At 49.6% G+C, this 14,585-nt stretch overlaps 1 protein-coding gene across 1 annotated transcript; it reads right to left on the bottom strand.

The window, feature by feature from the left end:
• Positions 1–9,562: 9,562 nt before the first annotated feature.
• On the bottom strand, positions 9,563–12,163 carry LOC122910670 (cathelicidin antimicrobial peptide). The gene is made up of 4 exons (XM_044255281.1): positions 11,940–12,163; positions 11,190–11,297; positions 10,981–11,052; positions 9,563–9,752 (listed from the first exon to the last, which is right to left on the bottom strand). Exons 1-4 carry the CDS (start codon positions 12,135–12,137, stop codon positions 9,624–9,626), a joined length of 507 nt encoding a protein of 168 aa, XP_044111216.1. The 5' UTR covers positions 12,138–12,163; the 3' UTR covers positions 9,563–9,623.
• Between the last annotated feature and the right edge of the window lie 2,422 nt (positions 12,164–14,585).

The following is a 14,585-nucleotide window of genomic DNA, read 5'->3' on the forward strand; positions in this document are numbered from 1 at the left end:
ACATAACAAAAAGCAATCAGATGCTCACAGCTATAGGCAGATCATCGTGGACATGAAGTTACAAATGCAGACAGATACAGATGTCTTTTGATTACACACATATGCCTATTTTATTGGTGATAGACACAGGTGTGCTGTATAGGTGGTGACTCAAACACTGCCACCAGCACTGCCATTGATGATGTTATTTTTTTTTCATATTGATAAACACCTCTTGGTAAAGTTTAGAAGTGTTTTCCCTTGATTTATAATCTATGCAAAAATTACCTTTTAGTGTTATCTAAAACAGGTTTATATTCTAGATTCAGAGCATTACAAACGGATTCATGGCCCATGGAGAAAAACCAGGAGAGGGAAAAATTGATAGAGATTTAAGAGACATTTAAAAAAAAATGGGGGGCACCTGGGTGGCTTAGTGGGTTAAAGCCTCTGCTTTGGGCTCAGGTCATGGTCCCAGGTTCCTGGGATTGAGACCCACATCGGGCTCTCTGCTCAGCAGGGAGCCTGCTTCCTCCTCTCTCTCTGCCTACTTGTGATTTCTATCTGTCAAATAAATAAATAAAATCTTTTTAATAAATAAATAAATAAAAATGGAATGTGTGGATCTTGTCTGAATCCGGATTCAAATTTGCAAAATGACTTTTTTGAGATGTTCAGGTAAATCTGAACATGGACTAAGTGTTAAATGATATGGAAGCACTACTGATAATTTTGTGAGATATGATAATGATACTGTGGTTGTGTAAGGCAAAATTGTCCTTATTTAGTAGAGTTGCGCTGTGATATACTTGAGAGTGGTATGCCACATTATATGGGATTTGCTTTAAAAGATTCAGCAATGAGAGGAAAAAAATATATGGAAAGGAAGGAAAGGATGAATCAAGAGTAGCAAAACATTTCAAAGCCTGAAATGGATCCAATAGGATCCAAAGTTTCAGTGTAAAGATTAATTTGAATCAGGTTATTTTAAGGCAATTTTAACATAGTCCTCAGAATCAACAAAAATGTGAGCATAGAGAATAAGGACCAGACGGAACAAGATGAACCCTAGACCAAATTAGATTGGCCAGTTGAAAGTGAATTTAGGGACACCTGGGTAGTTCAGTCTGCATTTTTGGCTCAAGTATGACCCCAGAGTCCTGGGATCAGGTCCCACATTAGACTCCCTGATCAGCAGGGAGTCTGCTTCTTCCTCTCCCTCTGCCCCTGCCCCTGCTCATGCTCTCTCCCATTCTCTCTCAAATAAATAAAGAAAATCTTTTTTAAAAAGATTTTTTTTAATCTTTTTTTTTTAAGATTTTCTTTATTTATTTGACAGACAGAGATCACAAGTAGGCAGAGAGGCAGGCAGAGAGAGAGGAAGGGAAGCAGGCTCCCCGCTGAGCAGAGAGCCCTATTTGGGGCTCTATCCCACATGACCTGAGCCGAAGGCAGAGGCTTTAACCCACTGAGCCCCCCAGGTGCCACAATAAATAAAGAAAATCTATAAAAAAAAAAAAAAAAAAGAAATTCTCTCCCCTTCTCTCCGCCCCTCCCCCCTGCTCATTTGCACGTGCGCTCTCCCTCTCTCTCAAAAAAACTTAAAAAAATCTTTAGGGGTGCCTGGGTGGCTCAGTCATTTAAGCATCTGCCTCCAGTTCAGGTCATGCTCTCAGGGTCTTGGGATTAAGCCCTAAGTCAGGCTTCCTGCTCAGTGGGGAGTCTGCTTTTCCCTCTTCCTCTGTCCTTCCCTCTGCTTGCTCTCTCTCTCTCTCTCTCTCTCAAATAAATAAATAAATAAAATCTTTTAAAATTAAAAAAAATAAACTTTTAGGGGCAATGTAAATCAAAACTACAATAAGGTATCACCTCATACCCATCAGAATGGCTAAAATCAAAAACACAAGAAACAACAAGTGTTGGTGAGGTTGCAGAAAAATAGGAACTCCTGTGCACTGTTGGTGGGAATGCAAACTGGTGCAGCCACTGTGGAAAACAGTATGGAGTTTCCTCAAAAAGTTAAAAATAGAACTACTCCATGATCCAGTAATCATGCTACTAGATATTTACCCCCCAAATACAAAAATACTAATTCGAAGGGATACATGCACCCCTATGTTTAGAGCAGCATTATTTACGATAGCCAAATTAATGGAAGCAGCCCCAGTGTCCATCAGTAAATGAATGGATAAAGAAGATGTGGTATTGGGGCGCCTGGGTGGCTCAGTGGGTTAAGCCTCTGACTTCAGCTCAGGTCATGATCTTGGGGTCCTGGGATTGAGTCCTGCATCGGGCTCTCTGCTCAGCAGGGAGCCTGCTTCCTCCTCTCTCTCTCTGCCTGCCTCTCTGCCTACTTGTGATCTCTCTCTGCCAAATAAATAAATAAAATCTTTTAAATAAAAAAAAAAGATGTGGTATTTATATATAATGGAATATTACTCAGTCACAAAAAAAGAATGAATTCTTGCCACTTGCTCTGACATGGACAGACCTAGAGAGCATAACGCTAAGCAAAATATGTCTGTCAGAAAAAGGCAAATACGGGGCACCTGGGTGGCTCAGTGGGTTAAACCACTGCCTTCGGCTCAGGTGATCATCTCAGGGTCCTGGGATCGAACCCCGCATCGGGCTCTCTGCTCAGCAGGGAGTCTGCTTCCTCCTCTCTCTCTACCTGCCTCTCTGCCTGCTTGTCATCTCTCTGTGTCAAATAAATAAATAAAATCTTTAAAAAAAATTAAAAAAAGAAAAAGGCAAATACCATATGGTTTCACTCATATGTGAAATTTAAGAAACAAAACAAACAAGCAAAGGGGTAAATAAGAGATAGAGACAAACCGTGAAACAGACTCAAGTATAGAAAATAAACTGACAGTTACCAGAGGGGAAATGGGCCGGAGGATGGGTGAAACAGGAGATGGGAATTAAGGACTGCAGTTGTCAGGATGAGCACTGGGTGATGTATGGAAGTGTTGAATCACTATACTGTACACCTGAAACACAATATTGTCTGTTAACTATACAGGAATTAAAATTGTTAAAATTAATGAATTAATTAACTTGTGGTTGATGGGGAAATATTTTAGACTTGCCCAGTACTTAGTTACAAATTAATTAGAAGTAAATTTTTTTTAAATATTTATTTATTTATTTATTTGAGAGAGAGAGCATGAGAGGGGAGAAGGTCAGAGGGAGAAGCAGACTCCCCATGGAGCCGGGAGCCCAATGTGGGACTCGATCCCGGGACTCCAGGATCATGACCTGAGCCGAAGGCAGTCGCTTAACCAACTAAGCCACCCAGGCGCCCTAATTAGAAGTAAATTTTAAAATGTAGTTCCTCAGAAGCGCTTGCCCCAACAGGTGGTGTCGCCTGACCCCCGGACAGAGGCGGCGGTTAGCACCATGGACAGTGTCCAGGACTCACGGGGGACGGCAACCCCTCTCCACCGCCGGGCAGGTGAGCAGTCGAACCGGTCGGCCGACTCACCGTGAGCGGCCGAACCCCGAGCACAGCCCGCGGGTCCCACCTCCGAGCCTAGGCTGACAGGAAGGCGAGGCGGGGAAAGGGGCGACAGTGGCAGAGGCAAGCCCATGGAGGACCTCGCGGCGATCCTAGGCGCCGCAGGTGGGTCAGAAGGAGGCGGGGATTCTAAAGGAAGTGCGTCACCCCGCGGCGTGCAGCCCGCCGGGAGGCGTAGTTCAGAAGCAGAACGGTCCTCTGTCCCTCCAGTTCTTAGATGGGACCCCGAGTGCAGGGAGCTGTCACCGCGTGTGAACATGACCTTATGTGATCAGGACCGTGACGCCACATGATCAGAGCCACTGACTCCAGGTGATGGTAAATGTGGCCCCTTTAACCGTGACTGTGACCCCCACATGCTGGGGCCATGACGCAAGTAATCAGAGCGTGCAGCCCCTGTGCCAAGGGCCCTGACCCCACTTAATCAAAGGCTTGACCCCATGTCTTCACCGCCTTGCTCAGGGCAGTCACCCCTATAGTGCTATTCTCCCAACCAGGATCTAATTTCTCTGGGGTCTCCACCATAAGTCTTTGTGGGCAGGACCTCAGTGTCCTCATGTGGAAACCCAACTTCACCTGGTATTGACCCCACATAGGTGGGGCTGTTACCCCTGGTGAAGGGAATGATGCTAAGGTGATAGGTAATTAGCTATCTTTTATAAATTGGGTGTAGATAATCAGTGAGCTAGACGGATGAAATAATTAATTTGTGGGGGTGACAAAGTGATTTCCATTCTTCCTGTTAAAAAACTATGGGAGGAAAAGGGAATGCGGGAAGGAGAGGGCAGAGGGGAAATCCTGGCTCTGACTACAGTCAGAATGGTTTTTTGATATATTAGGGATGGGAGAGATTTTAGCCTGCCACTCCCTTGCAGAGTATTCAGTAAACTTCTATCTCAATCAATCAATTAATCAATAGGATGGGAAAGATTTTGATGCCACTTTCTCAGGGCCGTAACCACAGATGACCAGAGCCCTGACCCACCTGGTCAGGACCATGACCTCCACATGCTCAGGGCCATGACCATGGTTCTTCTGCTCTGAGGAGGCTCTGCCAGGCCCTCAGGAGGGAGGCGGCAGGCAACCCCTCCCTGCTGCTGCAGGATGAAGTGTCCTTTAGGTCTTGAATCCTGGAGCAGTCAGCCAAGTTGGGGAGGAAGTGTGAAGGACTTATTTTTCCCTTATGCTCTCCATGTTTTTTAGTGACCTTTGATCCTCTCGGATTATCTCATACTAAACAATATAATATGACGGTTGAAAACACTGAATTTGCAATCCAAAAGAACTCATGGAAAAACCCAAACCCACCACTTCCTCACTTTGGAGACCTAGTTTCATCATCGAAATGTGAACGAGGGGTCCTCTGTCCACCCAACACCCGGCCTCTCAGATACAGGGCAGGAGGCTTAAAAATCCCTATTCCTCAGGTAGTTTAACTGGGATTTCCTTTGTAGATAAAGCTGAGTATTTCAAACTAGGCTGGTTCAAACAAACAAACAAACAATCAAAAATCAGCATATTCTTGTGTTCTGATGTGAATATATATTAGGTAAAGAGACCAGATTCAAAATCAGGTTGTAATTACATACGTTATATTGTCATTATTGTGGAAATACAACGGAATTATTATCCCAAGAAGGAAGGGAATAATGTAATTTAGGGACTAGATGGATTAAGTGTGTCTATGGGAGAAAGTGTGCCCTGCAGCTCTGGCCTGAGGCAGCCTTACCCAGAAGCCTCCTCCACCCATATCGGGACAAGGATAACCCCCCGCCACCTCCCTCCACTCACCCAACCCTCCCAAAGCCCTTCCCTCTCTGCATCCCTGGGCCTTTGGATCTGGAACCATCGGCCAGGAACAGCCCCAAGGTGGGGGAGGTATTGGTGGGTCTGAGCTCCGCTGTGCCCTTGGGTGACCAGAGGAGCATCCAGGTACAGACAGAGCAGGGGGTGGGGCTATGCCGGCAGACAGGAAGCCCGAGCCAGACCCGGGATGGCTCTGACGCTGGAGTTTGGCAATGGGCAAGAAAACTGTCCTCTCTTTCACCAGCTGGAGCCGAGGCTTGCCTATTTGCACCCTACTCAGATTTTGGAATCAGACTAGTCCTGTGAAATGTCCATTCCCTCGCAAGCAAGCGGTAATGTGATAAAGACCGTGCCGTGACTGGGTGAGCCGGGGCTGTAGTCAGTTCACCAAACTCTTACCAGGCAATTTAAGGAAATCGGTCTATCTTGGGGAAGTTATTTGACATTTTCCTATCTTGAGTGGGGTTTCTTTTCCCCGTTTTTTTGTTTTGGTTTTCCCCTGTGTGCAGTGTAGAGAGATTACCCTTTATCTTCCTTAAGGGAGAGGCGGGGAAGGAGAGAAGCAGACATTCCCAGTGGCTAACTTTGGCGGAGGCTTCTAAGTGCCCCCTCCCTGCTCTTGACCGAGGCTCCAGGCACCCTGGAAGCAGCCCGCAGGGCTATAGGTTCAGCTTGAGGAAATCCTTCTGGCTCCATGTGAAACCACCACATCTAGTTCAGCTGTCCAGCCCACCCTGGACCTCCCATGGGATCCTCCTCTTGGCCTAACCCCCTGCATGCTAATGGCTTGTTTGGATTGCTTTTTCACCTTATGTTTTTCTTCTGGATTCCACAGGCTCCCCTAACTTGGTTGCTTGCCCCGGGCCAAAGATACAGCACCCCAGGCTCCTGAGGCGGCCAGCCAGACCTGCCCCGGGGCCCCAGAACCAGACCACAGCGTCCCCTCAGACCCACGCTGATGTACACGTCCTCATCCCCGCCAACAGGATCGGGCCAAACTAGAAGCAGGCACTTGGTGTCTTTCAAATGCCACAAAGCCCTCTGTGAACAGGGAGGACCACTGCTGGTCACACAAACCACCGGGCTGACTGGCGCCAACATGTGGAAGAGGGGAGAACACCTCCTGGCCCACTGAACCCGGCTCCACCACCTTCTCTCCTAAAAGCCATGAGCTCATGTGCTCTGGGGCTGAAGCTCATGTTATGGGGCAGTCCGGTGACAAACAGTATGTCTAGAAGCAGCCAGAGGCTAAATCCGGGCCCATGGAGACATTTCCATATCCACCCTACTGATTTATTTACTTTTCAACCACAGGCTCTTATACCAATCAAAAGCTTTAAAAACAAAAACAAACAAACAAACAAAAACTCCAAAAATCTGGCACCGAGATCACAAAGAGGGAATATTGTTCATCCTTGGAGCAGCACAGTGACGTTCCGCAGGAGATGAGCAGATGCCGACAAGGCCAAGCTCCACTCCTCTCTGCTCATGGGCGGCGTCCGGCTCGTTACAAGGCACCAGTCAACGCACCTGACCTGCCCTGCGTGCTGCGGCTGCTCCGGGGAACGTGGCCCCAAACTCTGAGCTCCCATCAGTAATTTTCACCGAGAGACCACAGGTAGGCTACATGATTCCTCTGCCTCATGTTTAAAGACCTTCCAGTCTTGAGTCACCAAAGTCGTCCTTGGATTTGCCAGAAAGTTCGGGTTCTCCACAGCCCAACCTCTCCCCTAAAGGAAGAGAGGGACTGCCATTCCTCGGGTACCTACTATGTGTTCTGGAGGGGGCAGCCCACAGCCTCAGTGACTGATACGGTTCAATGTCACCAGATGCTCTGACCCTCTTTTTTTTTTTTTTTAAGATTTTATTTATTTATTTGACAGACAGAGATCAGAAGTAGGCAGAGAGGCAGGCAGAGAGAGAGGGGGAAACAGGCTGCCCTCTGAGCAGAGAGCCTGATGCGGGGCTCGGTCCTGGGATAGTGACCTGAGACGAAGGTAGAGGCTTAACCCACTGAGCCATCAAGGCACCCCCCCCCGGCCTTTTTTTTTTTTTTTTTAAAGATTTTATTTATTTATTTGACAGAGATCACAAGTAGGCAGAGAGGCAGGCAGAGAGAGAGAGAGAGAAGAGAAAGCAGGCTTCCTGCTAATCAGAGAGCCCGATACGGGGCTTGATCCCAGGACCCTGGGTTCATGACCTGAGCTGATGGCAGAGGCTTTAACCCACTGAGCCACCCAGGTGCCCCCAGTGGCTCTGATCTTTGTCTGGGGTGGTTCCTCTCATCACAAACATCTGTGAAGGCTACCCAGTCTAAAAACATGGCTCCTGAATCCATGCTTCTGCCCCCAAACCAGCCACAAGGAGCAAAGACCATCCAAGGAGCAGTTAAAGGATTGACTCTACTACAAAAATAATCTAAATATAATACTGATTGTAGATTCTAATAGGTGGGTACATGTTCATTCTGCAGTTATTTTGATGGTTCTGTATGTTTAACTACTTTTTAACTTTTTATATTATTATTTTTTCAGTGAGCTCTACGCCCAGTGTGGGGCTCAAACTCATGACCCCGAGATCAAGAGTCACATGCTCTACTGACTGAGCCAGCCAGGTGCCCTGTTTAACTACTTTCCAAATAAAATACCGAGAAAATTTTAAAAACTAAATAAATCACACAAAGATGAATACCTTTGATGGAAGAGAAAACCTATTTCCTAAAGGAAGAGCCTTTCCAGAACCTTGTAATCAGAGGAGACCATGTCCCCTCACTAAGACAATTAACTCTGATTTCCGGAGTGATCACAATGATGGCCCACAGCAGGGCATGGGAATTCAGTAGTTGACGAACAGTGGACGTCACAGAAAGGAGGGTCAAGTGGAACCCGCTCAACATGGGCCCACTTGGGAAGGTAGGAGCCATGGAAGCAGAAAATTTAGTGTGACCTACTCATCAGGAAGAAGCAAGTGTGAGAGATAACAAAGGAAATGCTATGTGATATCCTGCCTCCTGTTGCTCCTAGAACAGGATATCTATGTCTTATTTTAGGCTGGCCCAGAAGCAGATCTAGGACAAGGACACAAGGGGAAGGAGTTTATTTGGCAGGCAAATACGGAAAGCAGCAGTGGGAGCATAAGGAAGTGAGAAGGAACAGGAACAGAAGAAGCCAGAATAGGGTGTGTTAGTAAATAGGTCATTGTTGTGGGCAGCAAGGCCCACAGCTGGGGACGTGAGCGATGTGTAACCCATCTTGGCGTGGATTCACCCAAGGAACAAGGAAGAGAAAATATTTTTCCACCAACTCCTGCCAATCTTTGGTTGAGGCTACTCCCCCGAGTGCCAACTCCCTTGGCAAAGAGCCACAGGTGCTTCTGGTCAGCTACCGAATGGCAAGTGGGCAAGACACTGACAGTGTCCTAAGCACCCGTGTCTCTCCTAGCCAGAGCTCCTCAACCTGTTGAGCAAGATTCTTGCTTTTAATAGTTCCAAATGTTGGTACCACATGATCCCTAAACACAAACGCCCAACTTAAATCTGCTACCAGCTAAAGAAACAGTGATGTTTTCCAACGCCAGAGGAGATGCCAGGAGTGGTGGGCTTTCCAGAGTTAGGCTTTTCTTTTTTTAAGATTTTATTTATTTATCTGACAGACAGAGATCACAAGTAGGCAGAGAAGCAGGCAGAGAGAGAGGGGGAAGCAGGCTCCCTGCCGAGCAGAGAGCCTGATGCGGGGCTTGATCCCTGGATCCTGGGACCATGACCTGAGCCGTAGGGAGAGGCTTTAACCCCCTGAGCCACCTAGGCGCGCCCAGAGTTAGGCTTTACAAGGGGAATTGTAATTGACCTTAGAACCCAGCCTGCCAGAGACTGAACTGCCTGTGTTTGAGAGAATGCCTGGCCCCTCCCCCAGCTGTTATCTCCGTGGGAGCAGGAACAGCTCTGCAGCCTTTCCACTACCACTACACACAGGGTGCATCTCCTTCATCACTGCTGGGTGTTCAACGAGGATGGTGGGAGGCATTTGAAGGGCATGGGGAAGAACCCTGAGAATGGAGACACCATCCTTGCCCTCTTAGCCCTCCAGCCTCACCCCGTGCCCTTCTGGGTGGAAGAGCGGCGCAGACCTTTGTGTTTTGCATGTGTGTGTGTTCGCGCGCACACACACACATACGCGCACACATGCACAAGTCCTCCCAGGATTGAAGATTCCGTCATGGTAAGTAAGAGGCAAGACAAGTAAAATTGAAGCTTGGAGGAAGTTGCTTTCACAAAAATTTATTTTTCAGGGTCTTGAAACCTGAGCCAGGGTAAAGCAGACCCTTAGGACTCTTCCTGGGGCAGCTGATACTTGGTAAAGAATCTCCCAATTCTCCTGCCAATTCTTTCAATACGCTGCCGTGCTCTCCTGAGGAGATCGCGCAGCCCGCCGAATTTGCTGACTTCCGGGTTCTGTGCATCAAAAGGAAACACATTCTTTATTAAGATTTTATTTATTTATTTGACAGACAGAGAGCACAAGTAGGCAGAGAGGCAGACAGACAGAGAGAGAGGGGGAAAGCAGGCTCCCTGCTGAGCAGAGAGCCCGATGTGGGGCTCGATCCCAGGACCCTGGGACCATGACATGAGCCGAAGGCAGAGGCTTTAACCCACTGAGCCACCCAGGCGCCCCAGGAAACACATTCTTTATGGGAGCTGGTCTGGACCCAGGGTCAAGATGAAACCCCTCCCAACCTAGACACTCCCCTTCTTGGGCCACCCCAAGAGCCTTGGGGATCCAGGTCATCCTCTGGCTCTAACCTTCTGTTAGAGTATGTGGTTGATTAAATCCCTACACCCATGGAGGAAGAGACTGGCCTAGGGAAGGCAGGGGGCTTCCCACGGTCTCACAGCTGAAAGCTCATTACTCAAACTAGCTCTCAAACCTCAAAAGGAGTCCAAATCCCCTGGAGGGTTTGTTAAAGTACGAATTGCTGGGCCCCACCCCAGAATTTGATTCTGCAGGTCTGAGGGGGGCCTGCAAATTTGCATTTTATTTTTTTTAAAGACTTTATGTATTTATTTGACAGAGAGAAATCACAAGTAGATGGAGAAGCAGGCAGAGAGAGAGAGGGAAGCAGGCTCCCTGCTGAGCAGAGAGCCCGATGTAGGACTCGATCCCAGGACCCTAAGATCATGACCTGAGCCGAAGGCAGCGGCTTAACCCACTGAGCCACGCAGACGCCCCAAATTTGCATTTTTAAAAAGATTTTATTTATTTATTTGACAGAGAGAGAGAGAGAGATCACAAGTAGGCAGAGAGGCAGGCAGGGAGAGAGGGGAAGCAGGCTCCCTGCTGAGCAGAGAGCCCAATGCGGGGCTGGATCCCAGGACCCCTGAGAAGGCAGAGGCTTAACCCACTGAGCCACCCCTGAGAAGGCAGAAGCTTAACCCACTGAGCCACCCAGCTGCCCTGAGAATTTGCCTTTCTAACAAATTCCCAGATTCTCAGGATCACACTTTGGGAACCACTGTTCTAAAGGGTTGTAGAGACAGTCCTGGAGACCTGAGGCTCAGATTAAGGGAGAAGCCTAGGGTAGGAAGGGCTTTCTCTGCCTGGATGTGACAGTGGTTAAGTGGCCCATAGGATGTTCTATACACCACCCCCATTAACCCCTGCAACCCAGAAGGGGCCACTCACCTCCTCACAGCTGATGTCAAAGTAGCTCTTGTCTTCATCCAGGCTGACTGTCCCAGCACACTGTTTCACCAGCTGAGAAGAGGAGGCTCTGGGTCAAATTGGAACCTCTGTGCCATAACCTCCCAGCCTCACCCCAGTGGCTGGAAATTTTCCCAGGAAGCCACTTGCTCAGCTCCCAGGGGGGCATCTGCCGGCACCCCCAGCCTTACCCCATTGTCCTTGAAATCACACTGCTCCAGGGGCTGCTGTGTCGTCTTGGGACACACAGTCTCCTTCACAGTGAAGCTTGCTGGCTGTGGGATGTTTGGGTTCTCGTCCTGGTCAGGGGAGGAAGTGAGAAGACCAGACTCAGGTTCATGTTTGCCTTCTCTAATCTATATCCCTGCCCAGCTTCCCCAGCCCGTGCCCCCTACCAACCTCCCAGCTAAGAGAGCAGCCTTTCAACAGCCCCTGCTGTGTGGCTGACACTGGCTACGTGCTAAGGCACAAAGGTGAGGAGGGCAGAGCCCATTCCCGCCCTCCCCAAGCTGAGAGAGCATGAGCAGACTTCAGACAAGCTCTAATGAGTGGCACCCCCTTGTCAGGGAGCCGCAGGAAAACAGGGGTCTCCTGGAGACAAAGACATTGCCACTGGGATCTCAAGGCTGAGCAGAGCCCTTCCCAGGGCAGGGAAGTCACATCCCAGAGCCAGTAATCCCACTCATCCCCAGAACTTCCAGAAGGCTGAATGGGATTGGCATCTCTTCACACACAGCAGAGATTCTAAGGCAAGAAGCACTCATGCTGGGGGGGTTGGGAGGCGGCACACAGCTCTGGGAAGGTTTCCTGGAAGAGGTTGGACCACACTTAGAGAAAAGCCTTCTTGACATGAGCAAAGCATGAACAAAGGAAAGGACAGCACGGACATCCTGGCTGGCCAGAGCAGAGCGTCCCTCCCACTGTCACCCTCCCCGACTCACTCCTTGAGGCTCTGAGTTCAGCTTCAGGAGACGGTAGAGATTCTCATCTGAGGACAGCTGGTTTAAGCTATCCACAACACGGAGCACAGCCTCCCTGTAGCTCAGGGTCCGTGAGGTGGCTGGAGTGACCACCAGGCCGAGAAGCAGTAGCAACAGTGACCACCGCTGCAGGGATGTGCTGTCCCTCTGGGTCTCCATGGTCCCCAAGTCGACCTCCTCCCAACCTGCAGTTCCCTCCTTTATGCCCAGCCTGAGCATGATGCAAAGACCCAACCAGGAGCCTTCCTGACCCACCCATCACTGGCTGCCTGCCAGGATGTGGGCAGAAGCTTGCCTCAGTCCCTCCTGTGGTTGCCTCATGGGGCTTGCTGGACAGCGGGCAAGTGGTCCTCACGTGCGACTAAAGAAATAGTTTCTCCATCTCCCCGGCAATGTGTTGGCCTCTCCTGGGCCCCACAGGGGAGTGTCATGGCCAGGGTTGCTCAAGAGAGTTGAGTACCCCGGAGAAAAAGGGAGACAGACAGCTGTCCAACATCCTTCTCCCCAGGAATCACGGTAATATAATATATTCACTACTCAATCTCCAGCTCTAGGCATTGTCTTGCATCCAGTTGGCACTCAGCTAATGTTTGATGAACGAATAACAGTAACCACCCCTCCTCTAAAGCCTGACCACCCGCAGCCCAGTCAGTTGTAAGGGAAACCTTCAGGGCCACAACATCCTGTTCTCTGGACCCAGCCCTTGGACAGCTCAGGGACTCAGCTCTGGCTGTCCCCCTTTCTTGGGTCATCTCCACTGCCTTTCTCAGCCTGAAAATGGCCCCAGCCACCACCAGATATGGCCCATTGCCCTGGCTCCTCCCCACCCAAGCCCGAGGAAGGGTCATCTACCTTCATGGACCCCCTTCTTCACTCTCTCTCACACTCATGCTGCCATAGGCTGGCCAGCCCTCGCTGGATGCAGTGGTCCCTCTCAAGCCTTGTCTTTACCTGCACAGGCACTGATGACCCCTGCTCCATTGTCCCCTGATGCCACTCTCCTGGTTTCCCTCTCATGTCCCTGGTACTCCTTTTCAATCTCCTCCAAGGGACCCTTCTCTTAATATGGATGGGGGGGGGTGTTGCAGAATTGTATCCTGAGCTGTTTCTCTTCCCAGTGCTCCCAGACAGACCTGGTCTGTATCTCTACATTCAAGACCCCCATGAATACCCCTGCTTGTCTCCACTAGGTCCACTGTTTTGCTCAGTGCCATTGCATGAGCCCTGAGATGAAAGCTTGTGGTGTGCCCCGCCTGGTCCTTCTTCCTGGGAACACTCCCTTCTGACCTCCCCCGTAGCCCCCTGTCCTGGTTTCTTTCTTTTTCTTTTTTTTTTTTTTTAAAGATTTTTTCTTTATTTATCTGACAGAGATCACAAGCAGGAAGAGAGGCAGGCAGAGAGAGAGGAGGAAGCAGGCTCCCTGCAGAGCAGAAAGCCCGATGCGGGGCTCGATCCCAGGACCCTGGGATCATGACCTGAGCCGAAGGCAGAGGCTTAACCCACTGAGCCACCCAGGCGCCCCTCTTTTTCTTTTTTTTAAGATTTTATTTATTCATTTGAGAGACAGAGAGAGCACACACAAGCAGGGAGAGTGCCAGAGGGAGAAGGAGAAGCAGGCTCCCTGCTGAGCAGGGAGCCCGATACGGGACTCGATCCCAGGACCCTGAGATCATGACCTGAGCCAAAGGCAGATGCTTAACTGACTGAGCCACCCAGGTGCCCCTTTGTTCTGGTTTCTGTTATCATCTTCTCTCCTCTGGAGCGTGACCATAATCTCCAGACTCCACTTTCTCTAGGTTCCGGACTCTTCCCAGGCCACAACCTATCATGCACAGCAATTTTCTAGGGGCTCTTTCAAACCCCTGCCTTTAGGAGCTCACATGCCTCCTGAGCTGGTATCAGAGCCTGGAGTCTTTTTTCTTTCTTTTTTTTTTTTTTTTAAGATTTTATGTATTTATTTGAGAGAGAGAGGGAGAAAAAGAGAGAGAGCATGAGCAGGGGGAGAGGGAGAGGGAGAAGCAGACTCCCACTGAGCAGGGAGCCCGATGTGGGGCTTGATCCCAGGATCCTGAGATCATAACCTAAGCTGAAGGCAGGTGCTTAACCACCTGAGCCACCCAGGCACCCCCAGAGCCTGGAGTCTTGTTGCTCCCCCTTGCCGTCACCCGCAGTCCTGCACACCCCAGACACCAGGATGCCCTATATATGCAAACGGCCCAGACCCCTCTGAGCCTCCTTCTCTTGCTTGACCTCTGCACCTGATCCCTCCGCTTGGCATGCCCCTCCACCTTCTGAAGGCTCCCCTGAACTCTGACCAGTCAGAGCAACCTCCTCCTCTTTGCTCCTCTTTGCTTCCTTCAGAAAGTCTCCTCTGAATTGACCCCAAATGACTCTCTCTGTCCAATGCTCTGGTTGAGACCTCAGGCTAGGGTGGCTGGGTCTGGGGGGTGTGGAGAGAGCACCGCTGGGAGAAACGATCAGCCAAAGTGACAGAAGGGTCCAGAGGCCATGCTAGTCCCAGCTCCCCTGTGCAACGGCCATGAGGCTGTGAGCCTTGGGGAAGTTTCTGGCTCCAGCGGCCCATGGGACTCTTGGGGGCTTGGGCAG

Source organism: Neovison vison, chromosome 6 (genome assembly GCF_020171115.1).
Source record: "Neovison vison isolate M4711 chromosome 6, ASM_NN_V1, whole genome shotgun sequence".
In the NCBI taxonomy this organism is placed as follows: Eukaryota; Metazoa; Chordata; class Mammalia; order Carnivora; family Mustelidae; genus Neogale; species Neogale vison.

Bases quoted from the DNA above. Each gene is read 5' to 3' on its own strand.
- LOC122910670 (XM_044255281.1), bottom strand. From the start codon at position 12,137: ATGGAGACCCAGAGGGACAGCACATCCCTGCAGCGGTGGTCACTGTTG. The intron at 11,053-11,189 runs GTAAGGCTGGGG...TCCTCTTCTCAG, and splicing joins GTGATTTCAAGGACAATGGG to CTGGTGAAACAGTGTGCTGG. The intron at 9,753-10,980 runs GTGAGTGGCCCC...TTTGATGCACAG, and splicing joins TTGACATCAGCTGTGAGGAG to AACCCGGAAGTCAGCAAATT.